Genomic DNA, 19,093 nt, shown 5'->3' with positions numbered 1-19,093 from the left:
CATTAAAGGAGGCCAAAGATAGAGGCAACGCCAGATTAGTCACACTGCAGAGCCTCTAATAGTGCAGTCTTTGTGTGCCTTCATTGTTATTCAAGAGGCTAGTTTCACTTAGATATATTTCCTTTCTCATATGTTATTTATCTCACACTTCAGTATGTTACATACTTTGTGGAACAACATTTGCAATGCATTTGAAACAGAGCAACTCCTGTATCAAGCCACTTATTCAGATACATTGAAACTAAGGCCAAAGGGTGTAAGAGTAGTATGTCTGTTTGAATCCTTTGATAGGATGGTTGTGAAGAGGTGTTAAAAACAGTCAGGAACTCACCTGATTGGCTCTCTCCAGGTCTGACATCACCACCTCAATCTCATTGGCCCTGCAGGAAGAAGAGGCACGCAATCAACAAGGAGGCAAACAATAGGCTTAGCACACAAGCAACAAGAGAAGTGATCACGAGTGGGACTGAGTGTTTGCATGCCCTGTAACATTCTGTAGGTGCATTTCCACACAATTGTGTATACATTTATACAATGTATATTTACATCCATGACTGGATTCTTACTGTGCAATATGTTCCTACTGTGTGTGTGTGTGTATGAGAGAGCGCGCACCGTCCTCCAGAGTTGGCTTGCTGCTTGTTGCCTTTCCCCCCTGGCCTGTCCCATTAAGCCCCTCTCAATTACACCCTAATCCTGCAGTCTCCCACCCTGCCACTGGGTCCCTTCCTGAGCCATGCGGACAAGCCCTGCCGTAAAACAGAGGGATTACACTAATATCGTCTTAATACACACTGATCTCATATCATATTTTTCCATTATGTTTAGCGCCGGGCTCAAGCTCACAAATGGCTTTCGGCTTAGGTGTTTATTCACATCTCTCCATGCTTAACCCCAGGGTTAAAGGGACGCTCCGAGGGTTAGTATTATCCCCCACTTTATGCTCCTCCGCCAGCCACTGGACTAGTGTTCATAGTGACTCAATAGGATTTACTAGAGTCCGAACTGAATGTGCACGTTTGAATTTGACATTGATATTCACTTTTCGGCAATAGGGGAACAGGTGTTAAATTCACTCCAGCAAATAGAAACACTATGGCGTGTCAGCCAATTGCAAGTGTGTGAGAGTGTTTGTTGGGACGACGGTGGTACTTCTACCCTTGGTTTTTTAAATTACCCGAAGCCAGTCAGAATTGCAGGGCTGAGATAACAGTCTCCTCTCAGTGGCCCCCCTACATTTAGGCAGGCTCAGGGCTCCAGATAACAGTCTCCTCTCAGTGGGCCCCCTACATTTAGGCAGGCTCAGGGCTCCAGATAACAGTCTCCTCTCAGTGGGCCCCCTACATTAAGGCAGGCTCAGGGCTCAGATAATAGTCTCCTCTCAGTGAGCCCCCTACATTTAGGCAGGCTCAGGGCTCCAGATAACAGTCTCCTCTCAGTGGGCCCCCTACATTAAGGCAGGCTCAGGGCTCCAGGTAATAGTCTCCTCTCAGTGAGCCCCCTACATTTAGGCAGGCTCAGGGCTCCAGATAACAGTCTCCTCTCAGTGGGCCCCCTACATTTAGGCAGGCTCAGGGCTCCAGATAACAGTCTCCTCTCAGTGGGCCCCCTACATTTAGGCAGGCTCAGGGCTCCAGATAACAGTCTCCTCTCAGTGGGCCCCCTACATTTAGGCAGGCTCAGGGCTCCAGATAACAGTCTCCTCTCAGTGGGCCCCCTACATTTAGGCAGGCTCAGGGCTCCAGATAACAGTCTCCTCTCAGTGGGCCCCCTACATTAAGGCAGGCTCAGGGCTCAGATAACAGTCTCCTCTCAGTGGGCCCCCTACATTTAGGTAGGCTCAGGGCTCAGATAACAGTCTCCTCTCAGTGGGCCCCCTACATTTAGGCAGGCTCAGGCTGTGGCACCGCTCGCACGCCGAGTGGAGCCAAATGTTGCCATGCTTAATTTAATGGCAACATCTAATTACAGATAATAACGTTTAAATGCTTTTAATGATGTAAATTGGGTTTCGCGTCACATTTTAAGTGCACGGCATATTTGTAATGAGCGGGGATTATCATTGAGATGCATTGTTATTAATAATACACTGGAGATCAACTGCTTCTATAAAACATTGCAATGCCATACCAATACTGCTGATTGAGATAGGGCAATAAACAAATAGTGTTGTGGATGGAAACGACACAAACGGGCCAATACAACCCCCTGGCTGCAGTTCAAATCATATAACATTTACCTCTCCTCCACTGTTCAAAGCATTCTGCATTTGGACAACACAATCCAATTGGAAAAGCTGCTGGAGAGAAATATAAGGGAAAAGCTTTCCCAACCAGTCGGTATTGTGATATTAACTAGATAGCCAGGTATAAACAGTGTGTGCTGCTCTTGATACTAATGCAACCCAAATAGCTCTGGAATTTGATAGTTCAATCAAGGTACAGATGCAAAGTATTATTAAATACCTTTGGATTTGCCTGGATTTGAGAATTAGGGAAAGGAAATGCTGCTGTAACGCAGAGTGGAGGATCAGTGATTAGGTTTAGAGGGAAAAATTATATGCATTACCAGCGTGTGATCTGTGGTCATGGCACCGATGCACAATCCCCCCCTAACCGAAGAAGGCAAATGAGTATGTTGTATAATCAGGAATCCCTGATAATCAGGAATCTAAGGCTGAGACTCAGGAATGTAGAGCAGACAGGCAGCACCTTGTACGGAACTTGCCTTGGCTGCAACCGTGCCGAGGTCTGGGAACCCACAACATCCCCACACAGTAGTCCACTACCTGATCGCGGTAAAACCTTAGTAAGACCACAGTGAGAGAGAGAACAAACATCTCCCTTCCCTGTGTACAGTGAGCCACAGTGAACCGTATTCACACGATATGGGCCCTGACCCCAAACTACAGAGGACCGGTGAGGCCTGGGCCTCTTGAATCCACTCCAAGGTGTTTGCCCTCTGCGCCTTAAGATGGGATCTGCTGTGAAAACACACTGATTAATGAAGTCCTTAAGGACGGAGTGTGAGCAGCGGGACACACCTGAAAACCTCCAATATCCCCTTTCCTGAAGGGTTTCCTGTCTTGGCGTCTGGTGGGGCTCCCAGACGGGAGGGTTGAGTAGTAGAGAGTGGTAGCTTTCTCTCTTCAAAATACATTAGCTAATGGCCACAGGTTCAAGTTCAGGGGTTTGGATTCAAGTTTAAATTCACAGCTCTCAAGTGTTGAATATGGAACTCAAATGTCATGAAGTTATGAACAAGACTCCCAGCGACTTTGGGAGGTCAAGGTGTTGGGGGCTCCACAATTACTCTACAACTCATTCAAAAAGCTTAATCATAACTATGCAAATGTGCTGAATATGGTTTAATCCGTTGAGCTCACCCTGGATGCATTTTGAACCCGGATAGCTGACATTAAAATGTCACCACCTCAGCTGACTTAAACTAGAGTGAACCAAAGTTGTGCAGATGACCGCCTGTAGCGGTGCTGGAGGTATGTGTGTGTTTTCTGGACTGAACTAGGAGCCGGGGCCCTCTCTTCTCTGCCCCTCTGACCTTTCCATCGCCAACGCCTGTCAGAAATGAGCTGTTAACCCCTCCGGTCAGGCTCTGTGGCCGGACGAGTCTCTGGTAATCCTTTCCTCTTCACCACTATCCCTCTCCCCCTCCATCTCTTCCCTTCATATCCTGTGCCCCCTTTCTCCCAGCCCAATCCCCCTGGGCCAGCACGACATTTCACAGATTTAGCCCATTAGATTTTCATTTTCCTCCCTCTCTCTTTCAGCACAGTCTATGTCAGCTTGGAGATGTTTGCTTTCCTCCCTTCTCTTTTTTTCTTCGCTCACTCACTCACTCACTCACTCCTCTCTCTCTCTCTTCTGGTGGAGTTGCTTAACCTTTCTGCGACTGGAGAGGCAAAATGGCCCCCGGGGCTTGGTTCTTCTCGCTCTGTGTGTGTAATGTGTAGTGTGTGTGTGTGTGTGTGTGTGTGTGTGTGTGTGTGTGTGTGTGTGTAGGAGGAGAGGAGGAGAATAGAAGGCCATGATAACGCGGCCATTCTTCACACTGCTGTGGCCGGGCTGCTCGTCACAATATTGTTCTCTGCTTTTAATACAGTTTCCACCCACAACAACCACACAGACCCAGGAGACAATGATACTGCTGGAGCCTAAACACTAATCCACACAGCTAGCACAACCAATGCAGGAAGTGACATTTAGTAAAGCAACATTTTGGTCAAAACACCCTGAACCATTATTTTCCTATGTGCCAGCTTACAAAGTCCAGCGACATGAATGGGACAGGATATTTCATACATTCCAACGCTCCATATGACCCCATTCTTCCCGACATAGACAACAAGACGTTAACATGTCTTCAGAGGGAAGAAATAGCATAGTGCTGATAAAGTATTGTTGCCCCGTTGATGTGCTCGCCCAAAATAGCGCTCTCGCTAACATCTGGAGTGAAACGCTCCAGTTCTGTCCGGCTAGCGCTACCACACACACACACATACACACACACACACTTGTTTTACTATCCTTGTGGGGACCAAACAAGTGATTCACATTCAAAATCCTATTATCCCTAACCCCTAAACCTAACCTTAAACCAAATTGTAACCCTAACCCTAAACCTAACCACTAAACCCAAAATAGCATTTTTTCTTTGTGGGGACCGGCAAAATGTCCCATCTTGTCCGAATGTTCCTTGTTTTACTAACCTTGTGAAGACTTCTGGTCCCCACAAGGATAGTAAAACCAAACACACACCACAGAATGTGTTCTGCTGCCAGGCCTGTCATGCTCTGCTGCTGAATCTCTCTATCAATCCAGTGCTGTGTTTATACTGCCCCAGCCCCGGTGCTCTGCTTACAGTGTCACCGTGGGGGTTTACAACAATATTGTCAAGGTCCGCCTGTGCCGTCCTTCGTAGCATTGTAGAACACTATAAATAGGCTCTTTTGGGATGGCTCGCCAGTCCTAATGTAATAACTTAGAGGAAAAGTGTGTGTGGTGTTCATTAGCCAGTCCCTGTTCTGCAGAAGCAGAAGGAGAGGAGGATATCTCATCTGACAGCAAGCCATTCTGGGTGTGATGGTGATGAGTGCAGGGACATGGGCTGTGGCATATCATAAAGCGAGTGAGAGACAGACAGAGAGCAGTAAGCAGTAAGAAAGAGAGGAGAGAGAGAGAGAGCGAGACCGAGAGAAAGAGTAAGCAAAGCAGAGATAGGAGAGACAGAATTGAGCGAGAGAGAAAAGGCCCATCCCTAGCACGATGCCAAATCACAACACATCAGGGCGCCAGGGAGCGAAGGGGCTCCGGCCGAGCAGAAACAACCACCGTCGTCAAAGGCAACTGCCAAGCGCGCCCGAGATCATGTCACAGCACTGCGCGGGTGTCTGGATGGGACACACACACAACCCGCGTGTGACGGGTTGGGGGGATAGGCGTGAACAAACCTGACGTTTATCGGTTGAGGAAATGGGGCTGACTGCTATCAGGGTTTGTGGCTTCTCATTGGAGCGCCTGTCGACATGCATCCCGAGCTCAACTCCCATAAATCCCCAGATTCGCAGAAACAGACACTCTCACAAATTACATGGACAGGGCTGGGAATTGCGAGGGGCCTCAAGGTACAATATTATCATGATACTTAGGTGCCGATACGATATGTATTGCGAATCTCATGATTTTATATGTATTGTGATTCGGTATTGTGCTTTTATAGCGATTAGCCATATGTCTGCTGCAGAGGGACAAGAGAGTGAGCCATGAGAATACAAGTTTTGATCAGTCATGGAAAGAAAAGTGCTGAAAACAAAACCAGCGCCCTATCTAAAAAGAAGATGGAGAACAAGTGATGAACGAAAAATAGAGTTTTGCTGCCGGTACAGCCAACTATCGCAAAAATAATATTGCAATGTCAAAACGATACAATATATCATCAAAAATAATATCCCGATATGTAACTGTATCGATTTTTCCTCCCATCACTCGTGTACATACACATACTGTACACACAGCCCCCTCTTCTCCGAACAGATACACTCTAATATACCACCTCCATCTCTTTCCTCCTATCATCTCCTTCTTCCTCTTCCTTCTCTCCTCCTCTCATCTATCCTCTTCTGTTGTTCTCTCCCTGTCTCACCTCCCCTCCCTCTCTCTCGCCTCTCACTCCCCCCTCCCCTACGCTCCACTCCTCCCTCCTCTCTCTCTGTGGGCCTGTCATGGTGCTAGGCTGATGTTATTAATGTGCACAGCTCTGGTGAGACTGAGGCCCTGCCTGTACCAGCTCAACTAGCTCTGGGCTCTGTGGACACACACACACACACACACACGCACCCCGTCTGTCTGCTCCGCTAAAGATGGAGACTGGGCAGGAGTGGGTGTGGGAGAGAATGGGCTCTCCATAGAACAGCTTGAGAGCGAGTGTGTGTGTGTGAGACACATACAGAAAGAGGGGGGGGGGGGGGGGGGGTGATAGAGAGTACTATAAGCCTCTATGGAACAGCTCAAGTGTGTGTGTGAGTCTGCATATACTGTGTCCTCAAAAAGTATTCATACCCTCACATTTTGTTGTGCTAGACAATTCAAAGTGGATAAAATGCTCACTCATCTACACACAAAACCCCATAATGATAAAGTGAAAACGTGGGTTTTCTAAATTATTTTTAAAAACATTTTAGTAAATGTATTGAAAATGAAATACTGAAATATCTCATTTACATAAGTATTTACACCCCTGAGTCAATACTTTGTAGAAACACTTTTGGCAGCAATTACAGCTGTGAGTCGTTCTTTGGTAAGTCTCTAAGAGCTTTTCACACCTACTGTAGATTGTGCAACAGTTGCCCATTATTCTTTTCGAAATTCTTCCAAGCTCTGTCAAATTGGTTGATAATTGCTAGACAACCATTTTCAGGTCTTACCATAGCTTTTCAAGTAGATTTAAGTCAAAACTATAACTCGGCCACTCAGGAACATTCACGGTCTTCTTTGTAAGCAACTCCTGTGTAGATTTGGCCTAGTTGTTTAGGTTATTGTCCTGTTGAAAGGTGAATTGTGTGCATGGCCCTCCTATGTTGAACATAATAAACGGCTCTCTTTTCACCGGATGTGTACCAAACTCACTAAAAGTGGCAGTAATAAAGCCTCTCTTGAAAAAGCCAAACCTTGACCCAGAAAATATGAAAAACTAAAATCGGCCTATATCGAATATCCCATTCCTCTCAAACATTTTAGAAAAAGCTGTTGGGCAGAAACTCACTGCCTTCCTGAAGACAAACAATGTATACGAAACGCTTCAGTCTCATTTTAGACCCCATCATAGCACTGAGACTGCACTTGTGAAGGTGGTAAATGACATTTTAATGGCATCGGACCGAGGCTCTGTATCCGTCCTCATGCTCCTAGACCTTACTGCTGCTTTTGATACCATCGATCACCACATTCTTTTGGAGAGATTGGAAACCCAAATGGGTCTACAAGGACAAGTTCTGTCCTGGTTTAGATCTTATCTGTCGGAAAGATATCAGTTTGTCCTCTGGCAAATCAACTGTAAATTACGATGTTCCTCAAGGTTCCATTTTAGGACCACTATAGTTTTCACTATATCAAATCAAATCAAATTGTATTTGTCACATACACATGGTTAGCAGATGTTAATGCGAGTGCAGCGAAATGCTTGTGCTTCTAGTTCCGACAATGCAGTAATAACCAACAAGTAATCTAGCTAACAATTCCAAAACTACTACCTTATAGACACAAGTGTAAGGGGATAAAGAATGTGTACAAAAAGATATATGAATGAGTGATGGTACAGAGTGGCATAGGCAAGATACAGTAGATGGTATTGAGTGCAGTATATACATATGAGATGAGTATGTAAACAAAGTGGCATAGTTAAAGTGGCTAGTGATACATGTATTACATAAAGATGCAGTAGATGATATAGAGTACAGTATATACATATACATATGAGATGAATAATGTAGGGTATGTAAACATTATATTAGGTAGCATTGTTTAAAGTGGCTAGTGATATATTTTACATCATTTCTCATCAATTCCCATTATTAAAGTGGCTGGAGTTGAGTCAGTGTGTTGGCAGCAGCCACTCAATGTTAGTGGTGGCTGTTTAACAGTCTGATGGCCTTGAGATAGAAGCTGTTTTTCAGTCTCTCGGTCCCAGCTTTGATGCACCTGTACTGACCTCGCCTTCTGGATGATAGCGGGGTGAACAGGCAGTGGCTCGGGTGGTTGTTGTCCTTGATGATCTTTATGGCCTTCCTGTGACATCGGGTGGTGTAGGTGTCCTGGAGGGCAGGTAGTTTGCCCCCGGTGATGCGTTGTGCAGACCTCACTACCCTCTGGAGAGCCTTACGGTTGTGGGCGGAGCAGTTGCCGTACCAGGCGGTGATACAGCCCGACAGGATGCTCTCGATTGTGCATCTGTAGAAGTTTGTGAGTGCTTTTGGTGACAAGCCAAATTTCTTCAGCCTCCTGAGGTTGAAGAGGTGCTGCTGCGCCTTCTTCACGATGCTGTCTGTGTGGGTGGACCAATTCAGTTTGTCTGTGATGTGTATGCCGAGGAACTTAAAACTTACTACCCTCTCCACTACTGTTCCATCGATGTGGATAGGGGGGTGTTCCCTCTGCTGTTTCCTGAAGTCCACAATCATCTCCTTAGTTTTGTTGACGTTGAGTGTGAGGTTATTTTCCTGACACCACACTCCGAGGGCCCTCACCTCCTCCCTGTAGGCCGTCTCGTCGTTGTTGGTAATCAAGCCTACCACTGTTGTGTCGTCCGCAACTTAATGATTGAGTTGGAGGCATGCGTGGCCACGCAGTCGTGGCCATGTTCCTCAAGGTTCCATTTTAGGACCACTATAGTTTTCACTATATAATTTACCTCTTGGTGATGTTATTCAGAAACATAATGTTAACTTTCACTGCTATGCAGATGACACACAGCAGTACATTTCGATGAAACATGGTGAAGCCCCAAAATTGCCCTCGCTGGAAGCCTGTGTTTCAGACATAAGGAAGTGGACGGCTGCAAATGTTCTACTTTTAAACTCGGACAAAACAGAGATCCCAAGAAACAAAGAGATCTTCTGTTGAATCTGACAATTAATCTTGATGGTTGTACAGTCGCCTCAAATAAAACTGGGAAGGACCACGGCGTTATTCTGGACCCTGATCTCTCTTTTGACGAACATATCAAGACTGTTTCAAGGACAGTTTTTTTCCATCTACGTAACATTGCAAAAATCAGAAGCGTTCTGTCCAAAATTGATGCAGAAAAATTAATCCATGCTTTTGTCACATCTAGGTTAGACTACTGCAATGCTCTACTTTCCGGCTACCCGCAAAAAGCACTAAATAAACCTCAGTTAGTGATAAACACGGCTGCTAGAATCTTGACTAGAACCAAAAAATGTGATCATATTACTCTAGTGCTAGCCACTCTACAATGGCTTCCTGTTAAGGCAAGAGCTGATTTCAAGGTTTTACTGCTAACCTACAAAGCATTACATGGGCTTGCTCCTACCTATCTTTCTGATTTGGTCCTGCCGTACATACCTACACGTACGCTACGGTCACAAGACGCAGGCCTCCTAACTGTCCCTTTTTTTATGGAATGGTCTGCCTACTCATGTGAGAGACGCAGACTCGTTCTCAACTTTTAAGTCTTTATTGAAGACTCATCTCTTCAGTAGGTCCTATGATTGAGTGTAGTCTGGCCCAGGAGTGTGAAGGTGAACGGAAAGGCACTGGAGCAACGAACCGCCCTTGCTGTCTCTGCCTGGCCGGTTCCCCCCTCTCCACTGGGATTCTCTGCCTTGAACCCTATTACAGGGGCTGAGTCACTGGCTTACTGGTGCTCTTCCATGCCGTCCCTAGGAGGGGTGTGTCACTTGAGTGGGTTGACGTGATCTTCCTGTCTCGGTTGGCGCCCCCCCCCCCCCTTGGGTTGTGCCGTGGTGGAGATCATTGTGGGCTATACTCGGCCTTGTCTCAGGATGGTAAGTTGGTGGTTGAAGATATCCCACTAGTGGTGTGGGGGCTGTGCTTTGGCAAAGTGGGTGGGGTTATATCCTGCCTGTTTGGCCCTGTCCGGGGCTATTGTCGGACGGGCCACAGTGTCTCCCGACCCCTCCTGTCTCAACCTCCAGTATTTATGCTGCAGTAGTTTATGTGTTGGCGGGCTAGGGTCAGTCTGTTATATCTAGAGTATTTGTCTTATCCGGTGTCCTGTGTGAATTTAAGTTCTCTCTCTCTCTCAGTCAGCCCTAGGACCATGCCTCAGGACTACCAGGCCTGATGGCTCCTTGCTGTCCCCAGTCCGCCTGGCAGTGCTGCTGCTCCAGTTTCAACTGTTCTGCCTGCGGCTATGGAACCCTGACCTGTTCACCGGACGTGCTACCTGTCCCAGACCTGCTGTTTTCAACTTTCTAGAGACAGCAGGAGCGGTAGAGATACTCTGAATGATCGGCTATGAAAAGCTAGCTGACATTTACTCCTGAGGTGCTGCACCCTCGACAACCACTGTGATTATTATTATTTTACCCTGCTGGTCATCTATGAACATTTGAATATATCCTGGCCATGTTCTGTTATAATCTCCACCCGGCACAGCCAGAAGAGGGCTGGCCACCCCTCATAGCCTGGTTCCTCTCTAGGTTTCTTCCTAGGTTCTGGCCTTTCATGGGAGTTTTTCCTAGTCACCGTGCTTCTACACCTGTACTGCTTGCTGTTTGGGGTTTTAGGCTGGGTTTCTGTACAGCACTGAGATATCAGCCGATGTAAGAAGGGCTTTATGAATACATTTGATTTGAATTAATTTCCCAGTGTCTGGTGGAAAGCAGACTGAACCAAGTTACCCTCTAGGATTTTTCCTGTGCTTAGCGCCATTTACTTTCTTATTTAAAACTCGCCAGTCCTTAACGATTACAAGCATACCCATAACATGATGCAGCCACCACTATGCTTGAAAATATGGAGAGTGGTACTCGGTAATATATCGTATTAGATTTACCCAAACATAATGCGTTGAATTCAGGACAAAAAGTGAATTTATTTAATTTAGTATTACTTTAGTGCCTTGTTGGAAAAGGGATTAGTGTTTTAGAATATTTGATTCTGTACAGGTTCCTTCTTTTCACTCTGTCAATTAAGTAATGTTGAATAACTAATGTTGTTGATCAGTTTTCACCATTGGACTCCTGTTGAAATCATTCTCTGGCTAATGAGTTAGGAAGGACGACTGTATCTTTGTAGTGACTGGGTGTATTGAACACCATCCAATGTGTAATTAATAACCACCATGGTCAAAGGGATATTCAATGTCTGCTTTTCATATATATATATTTTTTAACCTATCCTACCAATAGGTGCCCTATTTTGCAATGCATCGGAAAACCTCACTGGTCTTTGTGGTCTAATCTGTTTTTGAAATTCACTTCTCGAGTAAGGGACCTTACAGACAATTGTATGTGTAGGGTACAGAGATGTAGTCATTCAAAAATCCTGTTAAAACACCATTCTTGCACACAGTCCATGCAACTTATTTTATGAAATGTTTACTCCTAAACTTATTTAGGCTTGTCATAACAAATGGATTGAATACTTATTGACTCAAGACATTCAGCTTTAATTTCTTATTTATTTTTAAACATTTCAAAAAACATAATTCCACTTTGACATTATGGGTTATTGTGTGTTGGCCAGTGACAAAAAACCCTCAATGTAATCCATTTTAAATGTAGGCTTTAACACAACAAAATGTGAAGGCACTGTATGTACAGTTGAAGTCGGAAGTTTACATACACTTAGGTTTGAGTCATTAAAACTCTTTTCAACCACTCTGCAAATAAATTCATTAAAAATCCTACAATGTGATTTTCTGGATTTATTTTTCTCCTTTTGTCTGTCATAGTTGAAGTGTACCCATGATGAAAATTACAGGCCTCTCTCATCTTTTTAAGTGGGAGAACTTGCACAATTGGTGGCTGACTAAATACTTTTTTGCCCCACTGTATTTCAAGGACTACCTTCAAACTCAGTGCCTCTTTGCTTGACATCATGGGAAAATCGAAAGAAATCAGCCAAGACCTCCACAAGTCTGGTTCATCCTTGGGAGCAATTTCCAAACGCCTGAAGGTACCACGTCCATCTGTACAAACAATAGTACGCAAGTATAAACACCATGGGAACACGCAGCCGTCATACCGCTCAGGAAGGAGACGGGTTCTGTCTCCTAGAGATGATCGTACTTTGGTGCGAAAAGTGCAAATCAATCCCAGAACAACAGCAAAAGACCATGTGAAGATACTGGAGGAAACAGGTACAAAAGTATTTATATCCACAATAAAACGAGTCCAATATCGACATAAGCTAAAAGGCCGCTGAGCAAGGAAGAAGCCACTGCTCCAAAACCGCCATAAAAAAAGTCAGACTACGGTTTGCAACTGCACATGGGGACAACGATCGTACTTTTTGGAGAAATGACCTTTGGTCTGATGAAACAATAATAGAACTCTTTGGACATAATGACCATCTTTATGTTTGGAGGAAAAAGGGGGAGGCTTGCAAGCCAAAAAACACCATCCCAACCGTGAAGCAGAATCATGTTGTGGGGGTGCTTTACTGCAGGAGGGACTGGTGCACTTCACAAAATAGATGGCATCATGAGGAAGGAAAATTATGTGGATATATTGAAGCAACATCTCAAGACATCAGTCAGGAAGTTAAAGCTTGGTCGCAAATGGGTCTTCCAGATGGACAATAACATACTTCCAAAGTTGTGGCAAAATGGCTTAAGGACAACAATGTCAAGGTATTGGAGTGGCCATCACAAAGCCCTGACCTCAATCCTACAGAATATTTGTGGGCAGAAGTGAAAAAGCGTGTGCGAGCAAGGAGGCCTACAAACCTGACTCAGTTACACCAGCTCTGTCAGGAGGAATGGGCCAAAATGCACCCAACTTACTGTGGGAAGCTTGTGGAAGGCTACCCAAAACGTTTGACCCAAGTTAAACAATTTAAAGGCAACACACTCAATTAGTATTTGGTAGCATGTAAACTTCTGACCCACTGGAAATGTGATGAAAGAAACAAAAGATTAAATATATAATTCTGTCTACTATTATTCTGACATTTCACATTCTTAAAATAAAAGTGGTGATCCTAACTGACCTAAGACAGGTAATTTTTACTAGGATTAAATGTCAGGAATTGTGAAAAGCTGAGTTTAAATGTATTTGTACGTATGTGTGTGAGATAGAGAGAGTATGGTCCTCTGTCGAAGCGCCAGAGCTGCTCAATCAATAGGACACAAAAACACAGATGGGCGCGCTCAAAGAGCCCAGCTCGCCATGATCTAAGACCTCTCCCATCCAATCTGAGCTGAGGAGAAGCAAGAGACTGCGGTTTTCTTAACCACACACACAGCACTTGCAATGAGGTCACATAGGGTGTGTGAGAGTGGGGGTGACTGTGTGTGTGTGTGATTGTAAATGTGTGTCTTGGGTGAGGAGCCAGGTACGTCAAAACCCACTGGATGACGGATTCATTCTCAGTTCAAACACAGTATTTTACAGGAACATGATGTACTATGGGTGAAGTTTTTACCGTAACTAATTCTATCTAAAGGAGCCAATTGAGAATGAAAAAGTAGTGCCTAGACTGAGGCACAGGTTATATCACCCAACCCCCTTTGCTCAGCAAGCAGAGGAAAAGTGCCCTGACAGCTGGAGCCACCTGGGCAGCTGAGTGTGTCTTCACAGCCCCCAACCACACCACACACTTCCCCAGGTGTTCAGTCAGCCTCTCCCCTGTACAGTGGGCCTGACACTGCAGTCACTAGCTATTCTACTCACTGGCCTACTTTTTCTCTCACCGTCTCTTTCTCCCTCTCCATCACGCTCCACCTTGCTCTCTCTACTTATTCTACCTCTTACAGAATGGGGCTGAGGATGCATGAAACACACACACACACACACACACACACACACACACACACATATATATAGTCACGCAAGCACACACATCTTGTACATCCACCTGCACACACACAAACAGCAAACACGCATGTACTGTACACACATCCGCACACACACAAATTCAAAGTGTTTCCCCTGTATTCATTGAATTGTTGCCGCCATAATTTTTTTGGAAATACATTTTCGGGATAGAAAAATGCTTCCCGTTCAAAACGTAAATGACTGAACTCAGACACAGAGTATGTAGAAAAGATAATTGAACTATATATCTTTATTATAATATCATATTTGAGAACAAGAAATCACCCAAATAAAAGCTAGACAAAACATTGCATTTAGGAATATTTTTGGCATGGCTGGATTACTGAAGGGGCATGCGGGTACATAGCCATTGGTTTTCTTATAATGTTCGAGCTTAAGAACACAGAAAGAGCCATGGCAAAATGCGTAGAATTGCATGAAATTAGCGGTCACACCGCAACATTTCCCCCCAGCTCCACGGACCGCACATTTTCCCCTCAGCTCCACGGACAGCACATTTTCCCCTCAGCTCCACGGACCGCACATTTTCCCCTCAGCTCCACGGACCGCACATTTTCCCCTCAGCTCCACGGACAGCACATTTTCCCCCCAGCTCCACGGACCGCACATTTTCCTCTCAGCTCCACGGACAGCACATTTTCCCCTCAGCTCCACGGACAGCACATTTTCCCCTCAGCTCCACGGACAGCACATTTTCCTCTCAGCTCCACGGACAGCACATTTTCCCCTCAGCCCCACGGACAGCACATTTTCCTCCTAGCTCCACGGACAGCACATTTTCCCCTTAGCTCCACGGACAGCACATTTTCCTCCCAGCTCCACGGACAGCACATTTTCCTCCCAGCTCCACGGACAGCACATTTTCCCCCCAGCTCCACGAACCGCACATTTTCCCCCCAGCTCCACGGACCGCACATTTTCCTCTCAGCTCCACGAACAGCACATTTTCCCCCCAGCTCCACGGACCGCATATTTTCCTCTCAGCTCCACGAACCGCACATTTTCCTCTCCGCTCCACGGACAGCACATTTTCCTCCCAGCTCCACGGACAGCACATTTTCCCCCCAGCTCCACGAACCGCACATTTTCCCCCCAGCTCCACGGACCGCACATTTTCCTCTCAGCTCCACGAACAGCACATTTTCCCCCCAGCTCCACGGACCGCATATTTTCCTCTCAGCTCCACGAACAGCACATTTTCCTCTCCGCTCCACGGACAGCACATTTTCCTCCCAGCTCCACGGACAGCACATTTTCCCCCCAGCTCCACGAACCGCACATTTTCCCCCCAGCTCCACGGACCGCACATTTTCCTCTCAGCTCCACGGACAGCACATTTTCCCCCCAGCTCCACGAACCGCACATTTTCCCCCCAGCTCCACGGACCGCACATTTTCCTCTCAGCTCCACGAACAGCACATTTTCCCCCCAGCTCCACGGACCGCATATTTTCCTCTCAGCTCCACGAACCGCACATTTTCCTCTCCGCTCCACGGACAGCACATTTTCCTCCCAGCTCCACGGACAGCACATTTTCCCCCTAGCTCCACGGACAGCACATTTTCCTCCTAGCTCCACGGACAGCACATTTTCCCCTCAGCTCCACGGACAGCACATTTTCCCCCTAGCTCCACGGACAGCACATTTTCCTCCTAGCTCCACGGACAGCACATTTTCCCCCTAGCTCCACGGACAGCACATTTCCCCCCTAGCTCCACAGACAGCACATTTTCCTCCTAGCTCCACGGACAGCACATTTTCCCCCTAGCTCCACGGACAGCACATTTTCCCTCTAGCTCCACGGACAGCACATTTTCCCCCTAGCTCCACGGACAGCACATTTTCTTCCTAGCTCCACGGACAGCACATTTTCCCCCTAGCTCCACAGACAGCACATTTTCCTCCTAGCTCCACGGACAGCACATTTTCCCCCTAGCTCCACGGACAGCACATTTTCCTCCTAGCTCCAAAGACAGCACATTTCCCCCCTAGCTCCACAGACAGCACATTTTCTCTCTAGCTCCACGGACAGCACATTTTCCCCCTAGCTCCACGGACAGCACATTTTCTTCCTAGCTCCACGGACAGCACATTTCCCCCCTAGCTCCACAGACAGCACATTTTCTTCCTAGCTCCATGGACAGCACATTTCCCCCCTAGCTCCACGGACAGCACATTTTCCCCCTAGCTCCACGGACAGCACATTTTCCCCCTAGCTCCACGGACAGCACATTTTCTTCCTAGCTCCACGGACAGCACATTTCCCCCCTAGCTCCACAGACAGCACATTTTCTTCCTAGCTCCATGGACAGCACATTTCCCCCCTAGCTCCACGGACAGCACATTTTCCCCCTAGCTCCACGGACAGCACATTTTCCCCCTAGCTCCACGGACAGCACATTTTCCCCCTAGCTCCACGGACAGCACATTTTCCCTCTAGCTCCACAGACTGCACATTTTCCCTCTAGCTCCACGGACAGCACATTTTCCTCCTAGCTCCACGGACAGCACATTTTCCTCCTAGCTCCACGGACAGCACATTTTCCTCCTAGCTCCACAGACAGCACATTTTCCTCCTAGCTCCAAGGACAGCACATTTCCCCCTACCTCCACGGACAGCACATTTCCCCCCTAGCTCCACAGACAGCACATTTTCCTCCTAGCTCCACGGACAGCACATTTTCCCCCTAGCTCCACGGACAGCACATTTTCCTCCTAGCTCCAAGGACAGCACATTTTCCCCCTAGCTCCAAGGACAGCACATTTTCCTCCTAGCTCCAAGGACAGCACATTTTCCCCCTAGCTCCACGGACAGCACATTTTCCCCCTAGCTCCACGGACAGCACATTTTTTCTCTCTGACGCCAATTCCAGACAATTCGACACAGAACAGAAGGAAGAGTTCGATGGTCTGTACGGTACATCAAAGTACAGTTGGGTGTTTGTTTTTTTTCTAAAACGGACTCCACTGGAGCGATACACGGTGGCGTGCTGAGAGCCAGGGGTGCTGCAGCCCTCAGCCGTCGGCAACACTAGCTACCTTACATACATGAACAAGCACACAAACGTGTGCAAGCACATACGCACACACACCTCCCTCCCTCTTAATCGATAGGACTGTAACATTTGCCTTCATGGGGTTCTCAAAAGCACTTTATTGAGTCGAAAAGGTGTTGAATTCAAATGAGGCTTTCAACACTTCCCCAAACAGTGCTCAAAAGAAAGAGTTCTAATACTAGTAGAGTCCCGCTCCACAATACTGGCTAAATACTTATTACAAAAAACAACTACTTTTAAAAGAAAGATCTTGTATTACTGATGAAAGCTAGCTGTTGTCTGTGCCCAATAATATTTGTACCATGTTGTGCTGCTACCATGTTGTGCTGCTATCATGTTGTGCTTTCATGTGTTGCTGCCGTGCTGTTGTTGTCTCTTTATGTAGCGTCTCTCTTGTCGTGATGTGCTTCGTCCTATATTTTTATTAAATATTTTATTTTTAATCCCAGCCCCCGTCCCCGCAGGAGGCCTTTTGCCTTTTGGTAGGCGTCATTGTAAATAAGAATTTGTTGTTAACGGACTTTCCCAGTTAAATAAAACAAATAGCTAAAACATTCATTGACTATGGAGAAATCAGGTAGATCACGTGTATCAGCTGTGTTTTGCAGGGTAAAAGTGCTTTTGTCTATACTGTCATGCTAGCCCACCGCTAGGAGGAGCATCCACTGTACACACACACACACACGACTAACAGCAGTGCTTGTTTCTCTCTCTCATTCACAGACAGGGCACACTTGAAAACAAAAGCAAGCTAGCTCCTCTAGGTGAGCAGGTGTGAGCGTGTGAGTCAGGAGAGTGTGTGTGTGTGTGTGTGTGTGTGGAGAAGGGATAAGTCAGACAGTCTACGCCTGATCCGGGGCCTGCGCCCGTGTCTGCGCCTGGGCGGGCGGGCTGTGGAGCTCATCCGAGCGGTAAATATGGAAGGCTCGGGGGAGAATGACCCAGCAGCCGTCGCGCTGATCGCGCGTGCGTGTGTGTGTGTGTGTGTGTGTGTGTGTGTGTGTATGTATGTGTCTGTGTTGTAAAGCAGTGCATTAAAATTTCAGATCGCGGCACGCCAACACTGAGGCCTGGGCTTCTTTCTGCATCAATGGAGAGCCCCGGGCGTGAGAGGGAGGAGAGGGGGAGAGCAAGGGATGGGGTTGGAGGGAAGGGGGGACGATAGACACCTTGAGGGCCTGGGCCAAAACAGTGACATTCCTCCACAGACAAGAAAGGGATGAGGAAGGGGGGAGGGGGAGGAAAGGGGGAGGGGGAGAGAAGAGGAGGGAGAAAAAGGAGAGGTCTGGGAGGGGGTCGTACCCGAACGGCGTAGCGAATTGATGCGTTCCATTATCACGCTTGAGCAGTTCTCTCTCCTTCTCAAACACTCCTACTGTACACTTGAGCCCCTACCTTATTATACTACAGAACAGAGTGACAGAGAAAGAGAGAATGTGGATGTGTGAAAGAGAGGGAGAGAAATAAAGAAATATAGCGAGGTGGGATAAAGAGTGAGAGTGAGAAGGAGTTTAAAAGAGAAAGAAACAGAGGTAGAGAGTGAAAGACCGAGAGAGGAGCAACAAAAAAAAAAGATGGAAAGAACGAGGCGGTTAAAGGAGAGGAGAGTGTGAAGAACAAAAGAACAGCAAAAAAGAGAGGGAGAGAAAGAAAGCCGTTCTGTGAGGACTAAAGAACTAGAGTAGTACACTACAGCGGAATCAGCTCATCAAGGCAGAAACCCAACTGAGAAGTCAGATGTGGTCGGGTATAAATCAAAATCAATAGCACAGACATGAAGACAGACATGAAGACAGACATGAAGACAGACATGAAGACAGACATGAAGACAGACATGAAGACAGACATAAAGACAGACATAAAGACAGACATAAAGACAGACATAAAGACAGACATAAAGACAGACATAAAGACAGACATAAAGACAGACATGAAGACAGACATGAAGACAGACATGAAGACAGACATGAAAGACAGA

At 46.5% G+C, this 19,093-nt stretch overlaps 1 protein-coding gene across 11 annotated transcripts in view; it reads right to left on the bottom strand.

Moving 5' to 3' along the window:
* LOC110538892 (homeobox protein cut-like 1) overlaps positions 1-19,093 on the bottom strand; it is a 256,649-nt gene that overhangs the window by 48,850 nt on the left and 188,706 nt on the right. For all 11 annotated transcript variants that reach the window (XM_036937492.2, XM_036937496.2, XM_036937494.2 and 8 more), the window contains exon 9: positions 332-380. In XM_036937492.2, the coding sequence (XP_036793387.1) occupies positions 332-380 (49 nt within the window). The remainder of the gene's footprint in view (positions 1-331; positions 381-19,093) is intronic.

The sequence above is a fragment of the Oncorhynchus mykiss genome, chromosome 12 (assembly GCF_057628025.1).
Source record: "Oncorhynchus mykiss isolate SJ-2025 chromosome 12, ASM5762802v1, whole genome shotgun sequence".
NCBI classification, from domain to species: domain Eukaryota; kingdom Metazoa; phylum Chordata; class Actinopteri; order Salmoniformes; family Salmonidae; genus Oncorhynchus; species Oncorhynchus mykiss.
Note: the sequence above shows the minus strand (reverse complement) of the source record. Positions and strands in the feature narration are given on the sequence as shown.